General features: G+C 53.2%; 3 protein-coding genes across 3 annotated transcripts; 1 reads left to right on the forward strand and 2 right to left on the reverse strand.

The window, feature by feature from the left end:
- Positions 1–2198: 2198 nt before the first annotated feature.
- Positions 2199–3529, reverse strand: PG986_008824 (pectinesterase precursor; the record flags this gene model as incomplete). Its single annotated transcript, XM_066845046.1, has 3 exons — positions 2199–2767; positions 2835–3059; positions 3133–3529. 3 exons carry the CDS (start codon positions 3527–3529, stop codon positions 2199–2201), a joined length of 1191 nt encoding a protein of 396 aa, XP_066697444.1.
- A 2846-nt stretch (positions 3530–6375) lies between these two features.
- PG986_008825 (uncharacterized protein) lies at positions 6376–7751 on the forward strand (the record flags this gene model as incomplete). The annotated part of the gene is made up of 2 exons (XM_066845047.1): positions 6376–6381; positions 6438–7751. The coding sequence occupies 2 exons, from the start codon at positions 6376–6378 to the stop codon at positions 7749–7751; spliced, it is 1320 nt and encodes a 439-aa protein (XP_066697445.1).
- A 595-nt stretch (positions 7752–8346) lies between these two features.
- PG986_008826 (asparagine synthase) lies at positions 8347–10868 on the reverse strand (the record flags this gene model as incomplete). Its single annotated transcript, XM_066845048.1, has 7 exons — positions 8347–8745; positions 8784–9267; positions 9335–9448; positions 9868–9953; positions 10011–10094; positions 10153–10616; positions 10694–10868. The coding sequence occupies 7 exons, from the start codon at positions 10866–10868 to the stop codon at positions 8347–8349; spliced, it is 1806 nt and encodes a 601-aa protein (XP_066697446.1).
- Between the last annotated feature and the right edge of the window lie 1165 nt (positions 10869–12033).

Genomic DNA, 12033 nt, shown 5'->3' on the forward strand with positions numbered 1-12033 from the left:
CAATCACAGATGTTGAGCAGCACTTGTTTCTCAGCTGGCAGTTGCTGGGAGGCACAAAAAATCTGGAAACGTAAGCAAGTAAACACGAGGATTTTTTCTTTGTGGCGTTACGCGAAGTAACAACCACAATGAAAAAAAAAAAGGTTTTTTTGTTTTGTTTTGGAGTTTGCCCACCATCCACCCCGATAGCACACGAAGTCTACCACTCCAAGAATTTTACACTCAGCCCGCAAGCCAAGCGCCTCCATTTTGGCCGAGCGACAGTCCAGTCAAGCTACCAGGCCGGTCGTGCAAGTCTGCAGCCCCACAGCGGACATACAAACCTGCACGGTGATATACAAGTGAGCGCCTCGCAGTGCAGACGTGACGCAATGGGCTGTAAACAGAGCATGGTAACATGAACAATGTGCAGAGGCCCGCTCTTTACACAGTCGGATCACAGGGGGGGTTCTTTTGGTGAAGGTTGTTCCGTGCCATTATGTGATTTGGAACCAGAGCTTTGGGCATAAGACAATGGCCAGGCATCGACGTCGGCTTGAATCGGAACGGGGTTCGAACGGTGGGAGGAAATCGTGAGGTGCATCTGATTGCTTCTCTGGAACCAGGCCGTCGAGGCTTTTTGTGCATGTGGTAGTGGGTCATCCGACCAAGCCAGCCCCAGAGTTCCCGTGCGTGGGGGAAAGCTGAGAGGTGGAATGGCCAGGCGCGCAGTGGGGAGTTGCCCAGGCTGGAGGAGACCTGGTTATCGCTCCACCAGCGACTTGTTTCTTTTCTGGTGACACTTCCGGACACCAACGGGTGTGAAGACCACGGTATCCTAGCAGAGTGCAGTCTGTCACAATGAGGAGAGTGTGGAGCCGGTGGCCGGGCATGCTCACGAAGAGCGGAAACGCTAGAAGGCCTTGCAATGCACTGCCCGGGTCTTGCTGAGCGCCTGTTTCAGAGGCCCCGCCATCCATCTGAGAATCCCGCCTGAAGGCACTTGACCCGAAGGCCCAGTTGAAAGGTAATTAAATGGAAATGGGAAGGGAATGGGAAAGGGTTGGATTGTTGGAGGAGATGGCGAAGGCTGGCGAGATGGCGAAGGCGCGATGTAGGATGAGATGGCGATGTCGGATGTGATATCGATGTTTGATTTCGACCGGGATGGTGATAATGGATAATATGGTGAGAGTGAAGAGGTAAGATGAGGGAGATCCAAGAGTGAAGAAGATGAACGAGGGATGGCAGTTGGGAAGGATTGGGATGTTGGAGGAGATGGGAAGGTGGCAAGGCAAGTTGCAGAAAGAATGAGACGGAAAAAAAATAATAGGAAATTGGCAAGCTGTGGAAAGGATGAAGGGAGATGAACTATGGAAATGGAACACTTATCTTGACTGCATGGTTGATGGTAGAGCAAAGGAATGTTGATGAAGTGTGCTCTGGATGTTGTTGACAGCACGATGGTGGTTGCTGAGTTGACTCGGTGTCATGATGGATGAAGGTTGAGGTCGAAAGTGAAGAAGTAAGAGAGGGAAGTTGGATGCTTGCTTACTTGGGAAGGAAAATCGAAATTGGATGTGGGAAGAGGAAGAAGGAAAGTCTGGAACTTGGTGGGAGAGAGGGCACATATTTGTACTCCAGAATGTGGGCTTGGAGCTGGCCAGATCAGTAACATCCCAAAAAGTGAAGCCGAATCAGAAAATAAAAAACTCGAGATCTCTGTTTTTTGATTGGTCATCCATATATTTCCCATGTTGATTTTATGAACCAGGCAGTAACTTTCAGGCATGTACCCAAGTTCTGCCTGAGGAGCTCTTTGGTCCCCTGATTAGGGCCATTTGCCCATGATTCACACTGCCTATTGCTGTGCCTCATGGATTAATGTCACAATAATTGTGAGGTACGTACACATGTGGTTGTCTACTAGCTAAGGCACCTGGAGGTATCCATGAAACCATGAAGCATTGATATCCTTTATCTGGCAGGCAATTGGCCCGCCCATACATAGGCGCACTCACCGAGCAATAGATCTATGTTTTGAGGTTTGGGTGGCTGGTAGCTGGCCTACTGCCGGAAGAAATTGGGCGATAAAAATGTATTTATTCTTCATTCCAATACAATTCGTTTCAAGGATGTGTGGCTAGTGTGTAATCATGTCCCAGGATCAAATCAGAGTGGTCCGGTAGGGTATTGACCATCCTTGACTTCTGGGCTACCTAGACACATTGAGAATACCAGTCGTTGGAGACCTTGCACGTCCCCGAAGAACAACAGAATGGCCCAGAGAAACCCTGTCCACCACATTGCCCATATAAAGCTGCACAAACCCCTCCACCACCTCCAGGAGCGTCTGTCGGTGTATTGGCCCCTGTAGTCGTTGTTGTGGTAGTGGACGTTGGCAGCGGCTCATCAGCAGCCGCCCCCGGGTACGCGCCGTCATACCACGGCTGGCTCGCGTAGTTACTGCCCAGGACTGTCGAGATAGACACCGCCGAGCTCAACTTCTTGGACCAGCCGACCCGAGATCCCGAGGCCCCGGCCCCAGTGTTGGAGTACTCTCCGTAGTAGACGTTGCCCAGATCCGGGTCGCCGTTCCAGTCGTGCCAACCGGCGCCGTTGATGACGTTGCTCATGACCGTGCTCTGGAAGACGACGCGCGAGTACGTTCGCCACGGCCGGCCCAGGTAGTAGCTGCCTGCACCGACGGATTCGCCTGAACCGGCGCGGATATCGCCCTTATTGAAAACGTAGTATGAGGGGTTGGATGCAGAGTTGCGGCCATTGGCTGATAGTAGATCCAATGTCAGCGACTCACTTGATTCTCAGGGTCTGCAGATTGACGAGAAACTTACCCGTAATGTAGTACCCTCCATTTCGTACTCGGATGTTGCACTGCTCAAACCAAGACGCGGCATTCTGACCGAAGATGAAGTCCGTGGCGCCTGTGATCATAGAGTTTCTGTAGTATTGACTCCCTTTGTTGGAGAGAAGCGTATCCTGGAAGCCGTAGAATGAGCAGCCGTAATAGCCACTGCTTGCTTGTGCGCTGAGTGCGATAGCCTGCGAGCCCTTTCCGACTACGTCCGGTCAGTCTCGTGCGAGTCACATCTGCCTTGGGTGCTTGCTCTATGTCACCTGAAGGAAACATACATGAGTTGATCACGTTGAGATTGTAGACCTTGACGTTGGCAGCCGCCACCCGAAGCGTGCCGCTCTTGTCGTTGTTGCCCGCGGCCTTAGCATCCTTGTTGAACGTGACGGTCGCCTTGTTGCCGGCATACGAACTGGTGTCGGTCGAGTAGCCGTAAATGGTGAGTTTGGCGGCGCGGCTGGCGATATAGACTTGCTCAGTATACGTCCCCTGGTTGACGAAGACGCACTGGTCCGCCGAGGACGAGGTCGAAAGGGCGTTGATCGCGGCCTGCACGCTGGTGTACTGACCACCGGATTTAGCGACGTGCAGACATCCGGACGGTGGTGAAGTACGGCTTGCGGCAAAAGCACCAGGCGCGCCGATCAAGAGGAATGCAACAGCGGCGATCTTCATTGTGACTTTGCAATAAGCTCGTGATCCCTGCTAGTTACAGTAGATCCTGGTCTGGTCCTGCACAGACTGGCGCAGGATGCGGGCCCATCTTATGGATCCCGATTGACATGAAAATCCGGGGAAACGGAGGAGGGGTAAAAGCAGACTTGGCAGAAAAAACCGGAACAAGACGGCCCTGTGCTGTATGTGGCGTACGTACGCACGCCGGATAAAGGGTGCCATCGGGAGGTCAGTAGCAAAAGGAGATTATACTCTTGGCAGCAGGGTCTAGATCTCCTCCTGGCTTGGCGGTGAGGGTGCCCCCGACTTATTGGTGGAAAAAGTGGCACCGCATCCCACGATCAAAAACTGCGACTTGGATATCCACAGCCTACTAATTGATGTAGGTACGTTACATTAGGCTTGTGTTAGGATACCAAAGTCGACTTTATTCAGATAGCTAACATTTGCCTCCGGGTGAATTGTAGCCTGGAAACGTCTTAAACCGGACCTACATCGTGGTGCTAAAAGACTGACTGGTGATTTGCCTGGATTCGGCACAGAGTCTAATACAGCGGACAGTACCAACCTACAATGGCAGACTTCCGTGCCAACGAGTGAGTTGAGTTGAATAGCAATTGGCTGTCATGTTATTTAATACAAGGCGATTGACAACTGCTAACAAGGATATATTAATGCAAAGAAATATAAAACCCAGGTGAACGCAGTAGTAAATACGGTATTCCATAGCAACGAGAATCCTAGGTCATCAACGCTGCCCAGGGCAGGTCATGGATGCACTAGTTGGTTAATATGGGCTCCTACAATGGGCTTCAAAAATTCACGCCAATGGGCCAAAAGTACAAGAGCCGATACGCCTAGAGCCGAGACAGCCAAGGCTTATCCGGAAGACGGCAACAAGAGAGACATGCTTCCGGCGCAGTTGGGAAGGAGTATGACTATTGACCTTTCGACGGATATTGCACCCTCATCCATTTTTGAATGAACATGATTTATTCAAGCGTTTCAAATGATAAGCGACTAATCTAGAGAAATGGTCATTCCTCACTCCCAAATAAATCAGTGATGCCCATTGCACCAATTTCCCCAATCATCTCTCCTTTAGACACTCGTTCCTGTCGTGTTTCCTCCATCTGTCTCTGTCGCATTTCCTCTTGAGCTCTGAATTCGGGACCCTTCCGATCGACCCTGAGTACCTTCAGTGTTTCGCATCCGACCAGTGCATTGTTGTATCTCTCCACGAATCGAGCGAGATCCTCCTCCGAGCGAAAGGCCACCCAGCCACCGTCAGCTTTATGTTTTACGCCCAATGACGTGGGCTCAAGGGCCCAGAAATATCGTGCGGCTTTCCAAGCTTTACTCAAACGTTCTGGAAGCCGTTGTAGGTTTGCGGGCTCAAAAGTAGCGGCAAAGGGTTCTCGTGGGGGAGGCGTCTCAGATGAATGAACGATAGCCTGCATAGCCTGTCTCTAAGCTAAACGCTCTCTGTTTTGGGGATCTAGAATACGTTCGAGTAACGCAATAGTCATACAAGCGTCGATGGCAGCATTGTGTGCATTAGCATGACGCTCCTTTCCTTCGTGGTCCTCGCCTGTGACTCTAGAGGTACCACAAGATAAATCCATCCAGTGATATCCGCATAATGCGAGACAAGCTTTTAAGGCTGGCGGTTGGCTCCGAAACGTGTTGGCCTTGGCGAGCTGTTGCACATCCAGCCATGTGCTGAATTCCGGTGCAATGCTGGGGACGTATCTAGAAAGATATGTCCATTCTGCTCCATGGGAAAATAGAACCAAAACCAGGTCTTTGCCCAATCGTAAAGCGTCTTGCTTGTGTAAGAGTACTTGTGATTTGATACGATCGTCTAATTCCTCCAATCGACATGCCTGCTCTTCGCAAAACTCCGCGGTTTTGCGAAATGGGATCTTTCCATGATTGGAATCCCGGACGACTTGTTAGTCTACGGCCGTCAAAGTGATGTTGATTGCACTGGCAGTAACCTGGTGACGCTGAGCAAAGTCTTTGATCGTTGGCCTATCGAATTTATTGCCAGTGGAAGTAGACAAGCTTAGGCCAGTGGCATACGCAATGCCGACTTGGTGAAGGACCCTACCACAATACTGGCCGTCCCGGATTGCAAAGATAAACTCTGTGTCAATGGCCAGGAATGCAGAGTGGCTCAAAGAGGCAAAAGGTCATCGAAACGGGTGATTCTTGCAGAATACAGATCACCAACAACCGTATCGTTCGACGGACGTTCCTTCATCTTTGTTTTAGACAGTATCTGGGGGTAGTTCCGGAATAAGGAGTAGGTGCAGTGTAAATAACGTAGGGCGTAATCGAGGCTGTATGTTAAGAGTGTGCCGTAGGATGTTGTGAAGGTATGATGACAAGTAACCAAAATAGCCAATTGAAAGCACAAGAGAAAGGGAAAATCGGCAGCTTTGTTTTCCGCATTGATGGGAGAAGGGCACGATGCGAGTGGTAGAAAATTGGTGTCGATGGTGCTGTTTGGCTACTAAGAACCAGGGCAGGCGATGTAGCATCACAATGCACTTGGTTCTATTTGGCCTACATTCACCAACGTCAAATGTCTTGAATGCATTTTCACTGCATTCAATAAAAGCCACCCTGGCTCGACCTATTTATATGCGTCCTTCAGCCTCCCTTTAATGACGTTCTCGTTCTCCTACTCTCCGCCTTATTTGGTGATACTGCCTTTGCCCTCTATCTTCAGCATAATCAAACCAATAGCGAGTTTGTCGACAGACGGTCTCAATCACTCCTCAAGGAGAACCATGCTACCGCCAACGGGAATCATCGTCCGGTGGCACCAAGAAACTACCATGTCGGTAGGTCTGCATCTCATTCACGGTAGAGACATTGTAACTAACCTTCTCCATCACAGATCTGGGCAGTTGCGGTTGCCTTGCTGGCACTGCTGGCACCTTTCGGAAAAGGCCTACCCATCGAGGCTGCTGTCTTCGGATCTGCTGCGGGCCTTGGTTCGACAAACGATACCGGCAACATTTCCTTACCCGATCCCCTCCTGTTCAGCGACTCTGGTCTACCTGGTCCCGGGTCCAGGGAAGAATCTACTCCTGCAAGGCTTGTCGCGCGAGCTCCCCAGCTTTGGGACAGGCCCCGTTGGCCTTTCGACGATGAGAGTTTCCCCGGGGTTCTTACCGACCCTTATGTCTACCTTTGCAATCAGTTCGCCAGACAGTACAATCAGATACCAGATGCCGGGTTGACGGCCAGGTCCACTGCGCAACTTACTGCAGGCCAATCATACGCCCAAGCAGTTGCGTACTCACAGGAAGAGATCTACCAGGCCTTCCGAGCTGGCGGCTCCATACTTTGGAGCTCGTACCAGGACGGAATCATCTTTCAAGATTGGCAAACCCCGTTCGGAGGTGTACGCTGGCCGCGGCCATTGTACGTACCCCCTAGTGTGCAGCTCGCAGAGGTGCCCATAGGCCTCGGAACATGGTTCTGGCAAGGCGCCACCCGAAGGGGAGCCCCGCGGTATGAGACGACGACGGACGTGTACGAGTATCCGCTGGTTTCAGGCGGCGTCTGGCCCCGGGCGCAGGGCGACCATCCCGGACCGGATCGGGTTCTGTTTCAGCTGGTTCGCGGCGCTCCGCTCTACATTGGCGTCATCACCTGGCGCGGCGTATACCCGAACCCCACGCCACAGCAGCAACGCCCCCTCGTAAGCCCCCCCCCCAGTCCCTTCCCCCCTTTTATTTTCTTCTTCGGGACTGGTCATGTGTCAGACACTGAATGCTCTCACAGATGGGCATATATCGCCCTGGCCAACGGACGCCACGATGAGGGAGCGATCGGCACCATGCTCTACCCCGGCCAAGACGGCGCATCCGAGCAATATCCCAACGCCCAGATGCTCTCATACAGACGTAGACAGATGCAAAAGAAGCGATCTCCCGACGATGTGGGCGGTGGGTACGAGGAAGGGAATCCGCCGCCGTCGCCGCCGCCGCCGCCGCCGACGGGACCGGGCGGAGGGGGAACGGGTGCTGGAGGTGGCTCGGGGAACTTGCCAAACCTCCCGGCTGGCGGCATCAGCATCTCGGGGGGCGGATCCCTGGGTGGTTCGGGTTCGTTCGGCGATATGCAGTATGGAATACAGGCTGGCAATGTGTTCCGGAAGAACCAGCCGCTCATCCTCCCGGGTCCCAGCCATATAGAGCTTTGACCTGTGTTTGTTGTGGTTCCCCAACAGCCGTAAACATCATGGCAAAGGTACAATCTGTCATGACTGACCTGATGTAACTGGAAAGCCTGCGATTTGCTGAGTAGGTCTTTATCATTAACTAGCTTCCAAGCTTTGACCTAAGCTAGATATATCATTACAGCTACATCGTTGCCACCAAAACCTGGCTGCCGAGACTTGTCCGAATGCGTAAGTAGTATAATTCAGCTCCTAGTAATTAGTAGCAATGTCCGCAAAAAATCGAGATGTACCCTCCCATCCCCAACCTCTGCGTACCCCTGCGTCCTCCTCAACTCCCTTTCGATGACCTCGACAGCCAGAACCCAGTTTTCCTCATCCCACTCCAGCCACCCCGACGGACGTTGTGCCTCGCCAGCAAAGCTCGAGAGCATGTCGGCGTGCCGATTGATCTCTGAGGTCGTCCTCATGTTTGTCGGGAGCACAAAGAGGAGCACGTTGCGGAGGCTATGAGTGAAGGTGCCTTCACCAAAGCACCCGAGACCATTACCAGAAAACGCTTCAAAATAGAGAAGCAAAGAGACGGTGGATTTGTAATAATCCTGCAGGGCCTAATCTATCAAACCGACAACGCCTTAGCCACCCCAAACTGCTCCCCAATACTAATATAACTCGCCGCCAACACGCAACTAGCAAACTCCGCCGCCTGTCCCTCCTCCCCAAACGCACGCCCCATCGCCCGCTCCACCGCGTCCGCGTCCAGGAACCCGAGCGCCTCGACCCGGTCCCGCGCCAACAGCCCCGAAAACAGCGCGTGCATCGGCCCGCCCGCCGCGTACCGCGTCGGCGCCGTGAACCCGTGCTTGGGCCGCGCGTAGATCTCGTCCGTCACGAAGGGGCGCGCCGCCTCGCGCAGCACCCACTTCTCGCGGAACCGCGCCTGCGCGGCGTCGGCCGCGGACGGCCTGAAGGTGCTCCGACCGGACGCGAGGCCGGCGTCGGCGGGGAAGTAGGCCAGCTTGGCGGAGGGCGGCAGGCCGGGCGCGAGAGCTCGGCTAGCTTGTGGTCCAGGCTCGGCGGGCGGCCTTCGAGGCTGTTGGCCATTTCGGTGCGGTCGGCGCTCAGGGGGATGATGGTGTTGGCGAGGAGGCCCTTGGCGCCGATGTAGAGGCTGGAGTTGAGGGGGTGCCACTTGTGCTGGATCTTGGCCTGGACGTCTTCGTCGAAGGTGGCCAGGATCGCTTGCAGGCGGTCGTTGATGTTGTATTTGGCCCGGAGAGCGGGCACCAGGACCTTTTGCCCCGTCTCGAAATCGAAGGCCAACGGGGCGCAAGTGTGGTTCACGCGCCGCTGGAGGTCGGGGTTGACCTGGCTTGCGAGCGTGCCGATATCGGGTTCGTACAAGTCTCCCCAGAGGTCGCGGAACTGCGTCCAGGCCTTGTCGCGCAGCTCGGCCAGCAGTTTGGGGTCTTGGTTCAACTGTCCGTCGGGACGGGAGTAGTCCGGCTCCAGCAAGAGGTCCGGTAGGTACCAAGGATATCTTTACTCTAAGTCAGCGGCCCAGACTCCTTCCGAAAGAAATGGGATTGGCTGTCCATGATACATACCCCGCAAAGTTCTCGTCGGCGCCCTCACCGGTTAAGATGACCTTGACTCCGCTCTCACGGGCACGCTTAGATAGTTCGATTTTCGCGACAAAGCTCAGCTGATGGACCTCTTGTCTGATTTCACTCGTCAATATAAAGCAACTCCGGACGCAAAAGGTACACTGAGAATCTTGGCACCTACTCGCCAAACCAGGTGGCTCTTTCAAACTGGTCTGCCAACAGTTGCTCGTTCGCGTTGACCGTTACCTCTCGTGCGCCCAGTCATTTTGCTGTTCTGCTGGCAATCGCTGCGGCAGACAAGTTAGTACCATGCTCTCCGAAGTCACCCTGCGTTGGGCCATGTAAAAGCACCCACCCGATCCGTTGTAGACCGAGTCTTTGTCCTTACTGTTGAACTCGATGGTCAAAGTAGTAATACGCTCGTTTCATTCTTGACTTCCCATGGTGGCGCCCTCCGTATCGATGAGGTGCTTGATAATGCCAGTAACCATGGACGAGTCCAGGCCTCCGGACAAATAAACCCCGATAGGAACATCAGCACGGAGCGGAGGCGGATGGCGTTGACGAGCTCCTCCCGAACAAGTTGACCATCTCTTCCGGGGAACGATGGTCCACGGTCCTCTAGGGCGTCTTGGTCAGCTCATCGAGCACTTCGACAGTACCCTGCTTTGTATACCTTGTCACAGTAGTCCAGGTCCCAGTACTTCTTGTGTGCAATGGCGCCGTCCCTAGCTACTGTCATATAGTGGCCAGGCTCGACCTGCGAGTGGGTAAGTAAGCAATCGTCCACACTGATCCTCGAAATTATGTTAACTGACCCGTTGGGCACCCTTGAAGATCGTTGACGTGCCCACATTCGAGGTCCTCAAAGCGATAGCATCCGTGTCCCATTCCGGCTTCCATCCCAAAGGCAAGAACGCCTTCATTTCGGAGGCGAAGAATATCTCGTCGCCCTGGACGGTCCAGAACAGCGGCTTGATGCCAAATCGGTCGCGGACCGCGAAGATCTCCCCGGCGCGGTCGTCGTAGATTACCATGGAGAACTCGCCGCGACAGTGCTCCAGGAAGGCGGGCGCTCCATACTGCTGATATAGAGCCACGGCGGTCTCGGAGTCGCTGGTACCCTTGAAGGTGTAGCCCGCCTCGACGCACACGGCGCGGAGCCGCTCGTGGTCGTAGATCTCGCCGTTGATCACGACGTGGATGTGGCCTGCATCGTTGTGCAAGGGCTGGTCGCCACTGGGCGAGAGGTCGATGATGGACAGGCGGCAACGTCCCAGGGCTAGGCAGATAAGAGGTTAGCGAGCATCTACGGGAAGATGAGATGAAAAGTTGACTTTCGTATTAGTTTTAACTTACCAACGGTGGAGGTGGGATCAACCCAGATACCACGGGCGTCTGGGCCTCGGTGCGCGATGAGCTCGAGGCCCTTCGCTAGTCTTTCCTCTTTGTTGTCCTCTTGAGGATGACCACCATTATTACCATTGCTGAGTGCTTGGCGTCGTAAGGATACGATGACACAGATGCCACACATGTTGAAAGGATCGGATAGAAAGGGACGCTTGAATAGATGTTGGTATCAGAGTTCTGGTTTGTTTGCGTAGTACAATACCCCGCCCCAAACTGCTGGGCATCGTAGCCCTCTTATATATCAGAGCGAAGTGCATTCTCTGTCTAACCAAGCATGTCGCGACCGGCTTTTGCGCTGACGAGACGAAGCGAATGCCTATCCGGACCAGCTAGTTGTCCAATGAACCTGCCGATGATGATCAGAGTCGGAGGAGCTCGCGGTGCGGATTCATGGGCGAGTCTACATGTGATCATCATGGGTCATGTACAGGAATTCGGGGTTTTGCGTTTGGATCCTTTCTGGGTTCAAATTAACACTTAGGGGGTTTCGGCACATAAAGGTCGTCACCGGCTACAAGGGTAGCCGCGGCTCTCTACAGTATACTCAGGCCCATCTGGGGCTTATGCAAGCCAATGCAGCTAATGTAATTTTATTTCCTCATAGCATAATAGTTCTTTGGCATAAGTATGCATCGTCCCATTTCAGGTGCTGTAACTACCGGTACACAAAAGTCCCATGAGCTGTTTTTGAGACGTTTACCCACTGCAAGAAGATGGGTATTATATAATTGAAACGGTGCACTAGTATGTTAAGCTTTGGCTAGTCGCTCCCTACTTGTTTTATCGTTATTCTCCGACGGTTGATCAAAATAGGGGCTCAAGGCGCCATTTTATCAGGCCTCGCGACTTGCGACATGCGCGACTTTCAGCCCCCACAATTGACAGTTTGGCTAGCTGGTAGTCAAAGGGCTTTGGCTGCGGAGGATGGAATTGTTTATAGTACAGTGTGATGAGATCTAAGTACAGAGATAACTTGGGGATTTACTAAAATCCCTTCTTGGCCTGGCTCCTTGGTCAGGTCGGAATGTGCCTCGCGGGTGCCAAGGCGGTCGAGTGTTCAAATATAGGGTCGGGCTGCCGCGTGCTGATTAATGAGCACAGCCATGTGGTGGCCCGGACCCAAGTACAAAGCCGGGGGAAACTTAAAAAACTTGGGTTAAATCACAATGGACTCTTTTAACGCACTCACTACAAGCGACAGAATGAGAAGTATACTTAACATCTGTATTTCCTACATAGATTCCTACTTCAGTGGGGAGTGGGCAAGAGTAAGTGGTCAACTAGGCATG

Source organism: Apiospora aurea (assembly GCF_038362705.1).
Source record: "Apiospora aurea strain CBS 24483 chromosome Unknown utg000006l_segment0_segment0, whole genome shotgun sequence".
NCBI lineage: Eukaryota > Fungi > Ascomycota > Sordariomycetes > Amphisphaeriales > Apiosporaceae > Apiospora > Apiospora aurea.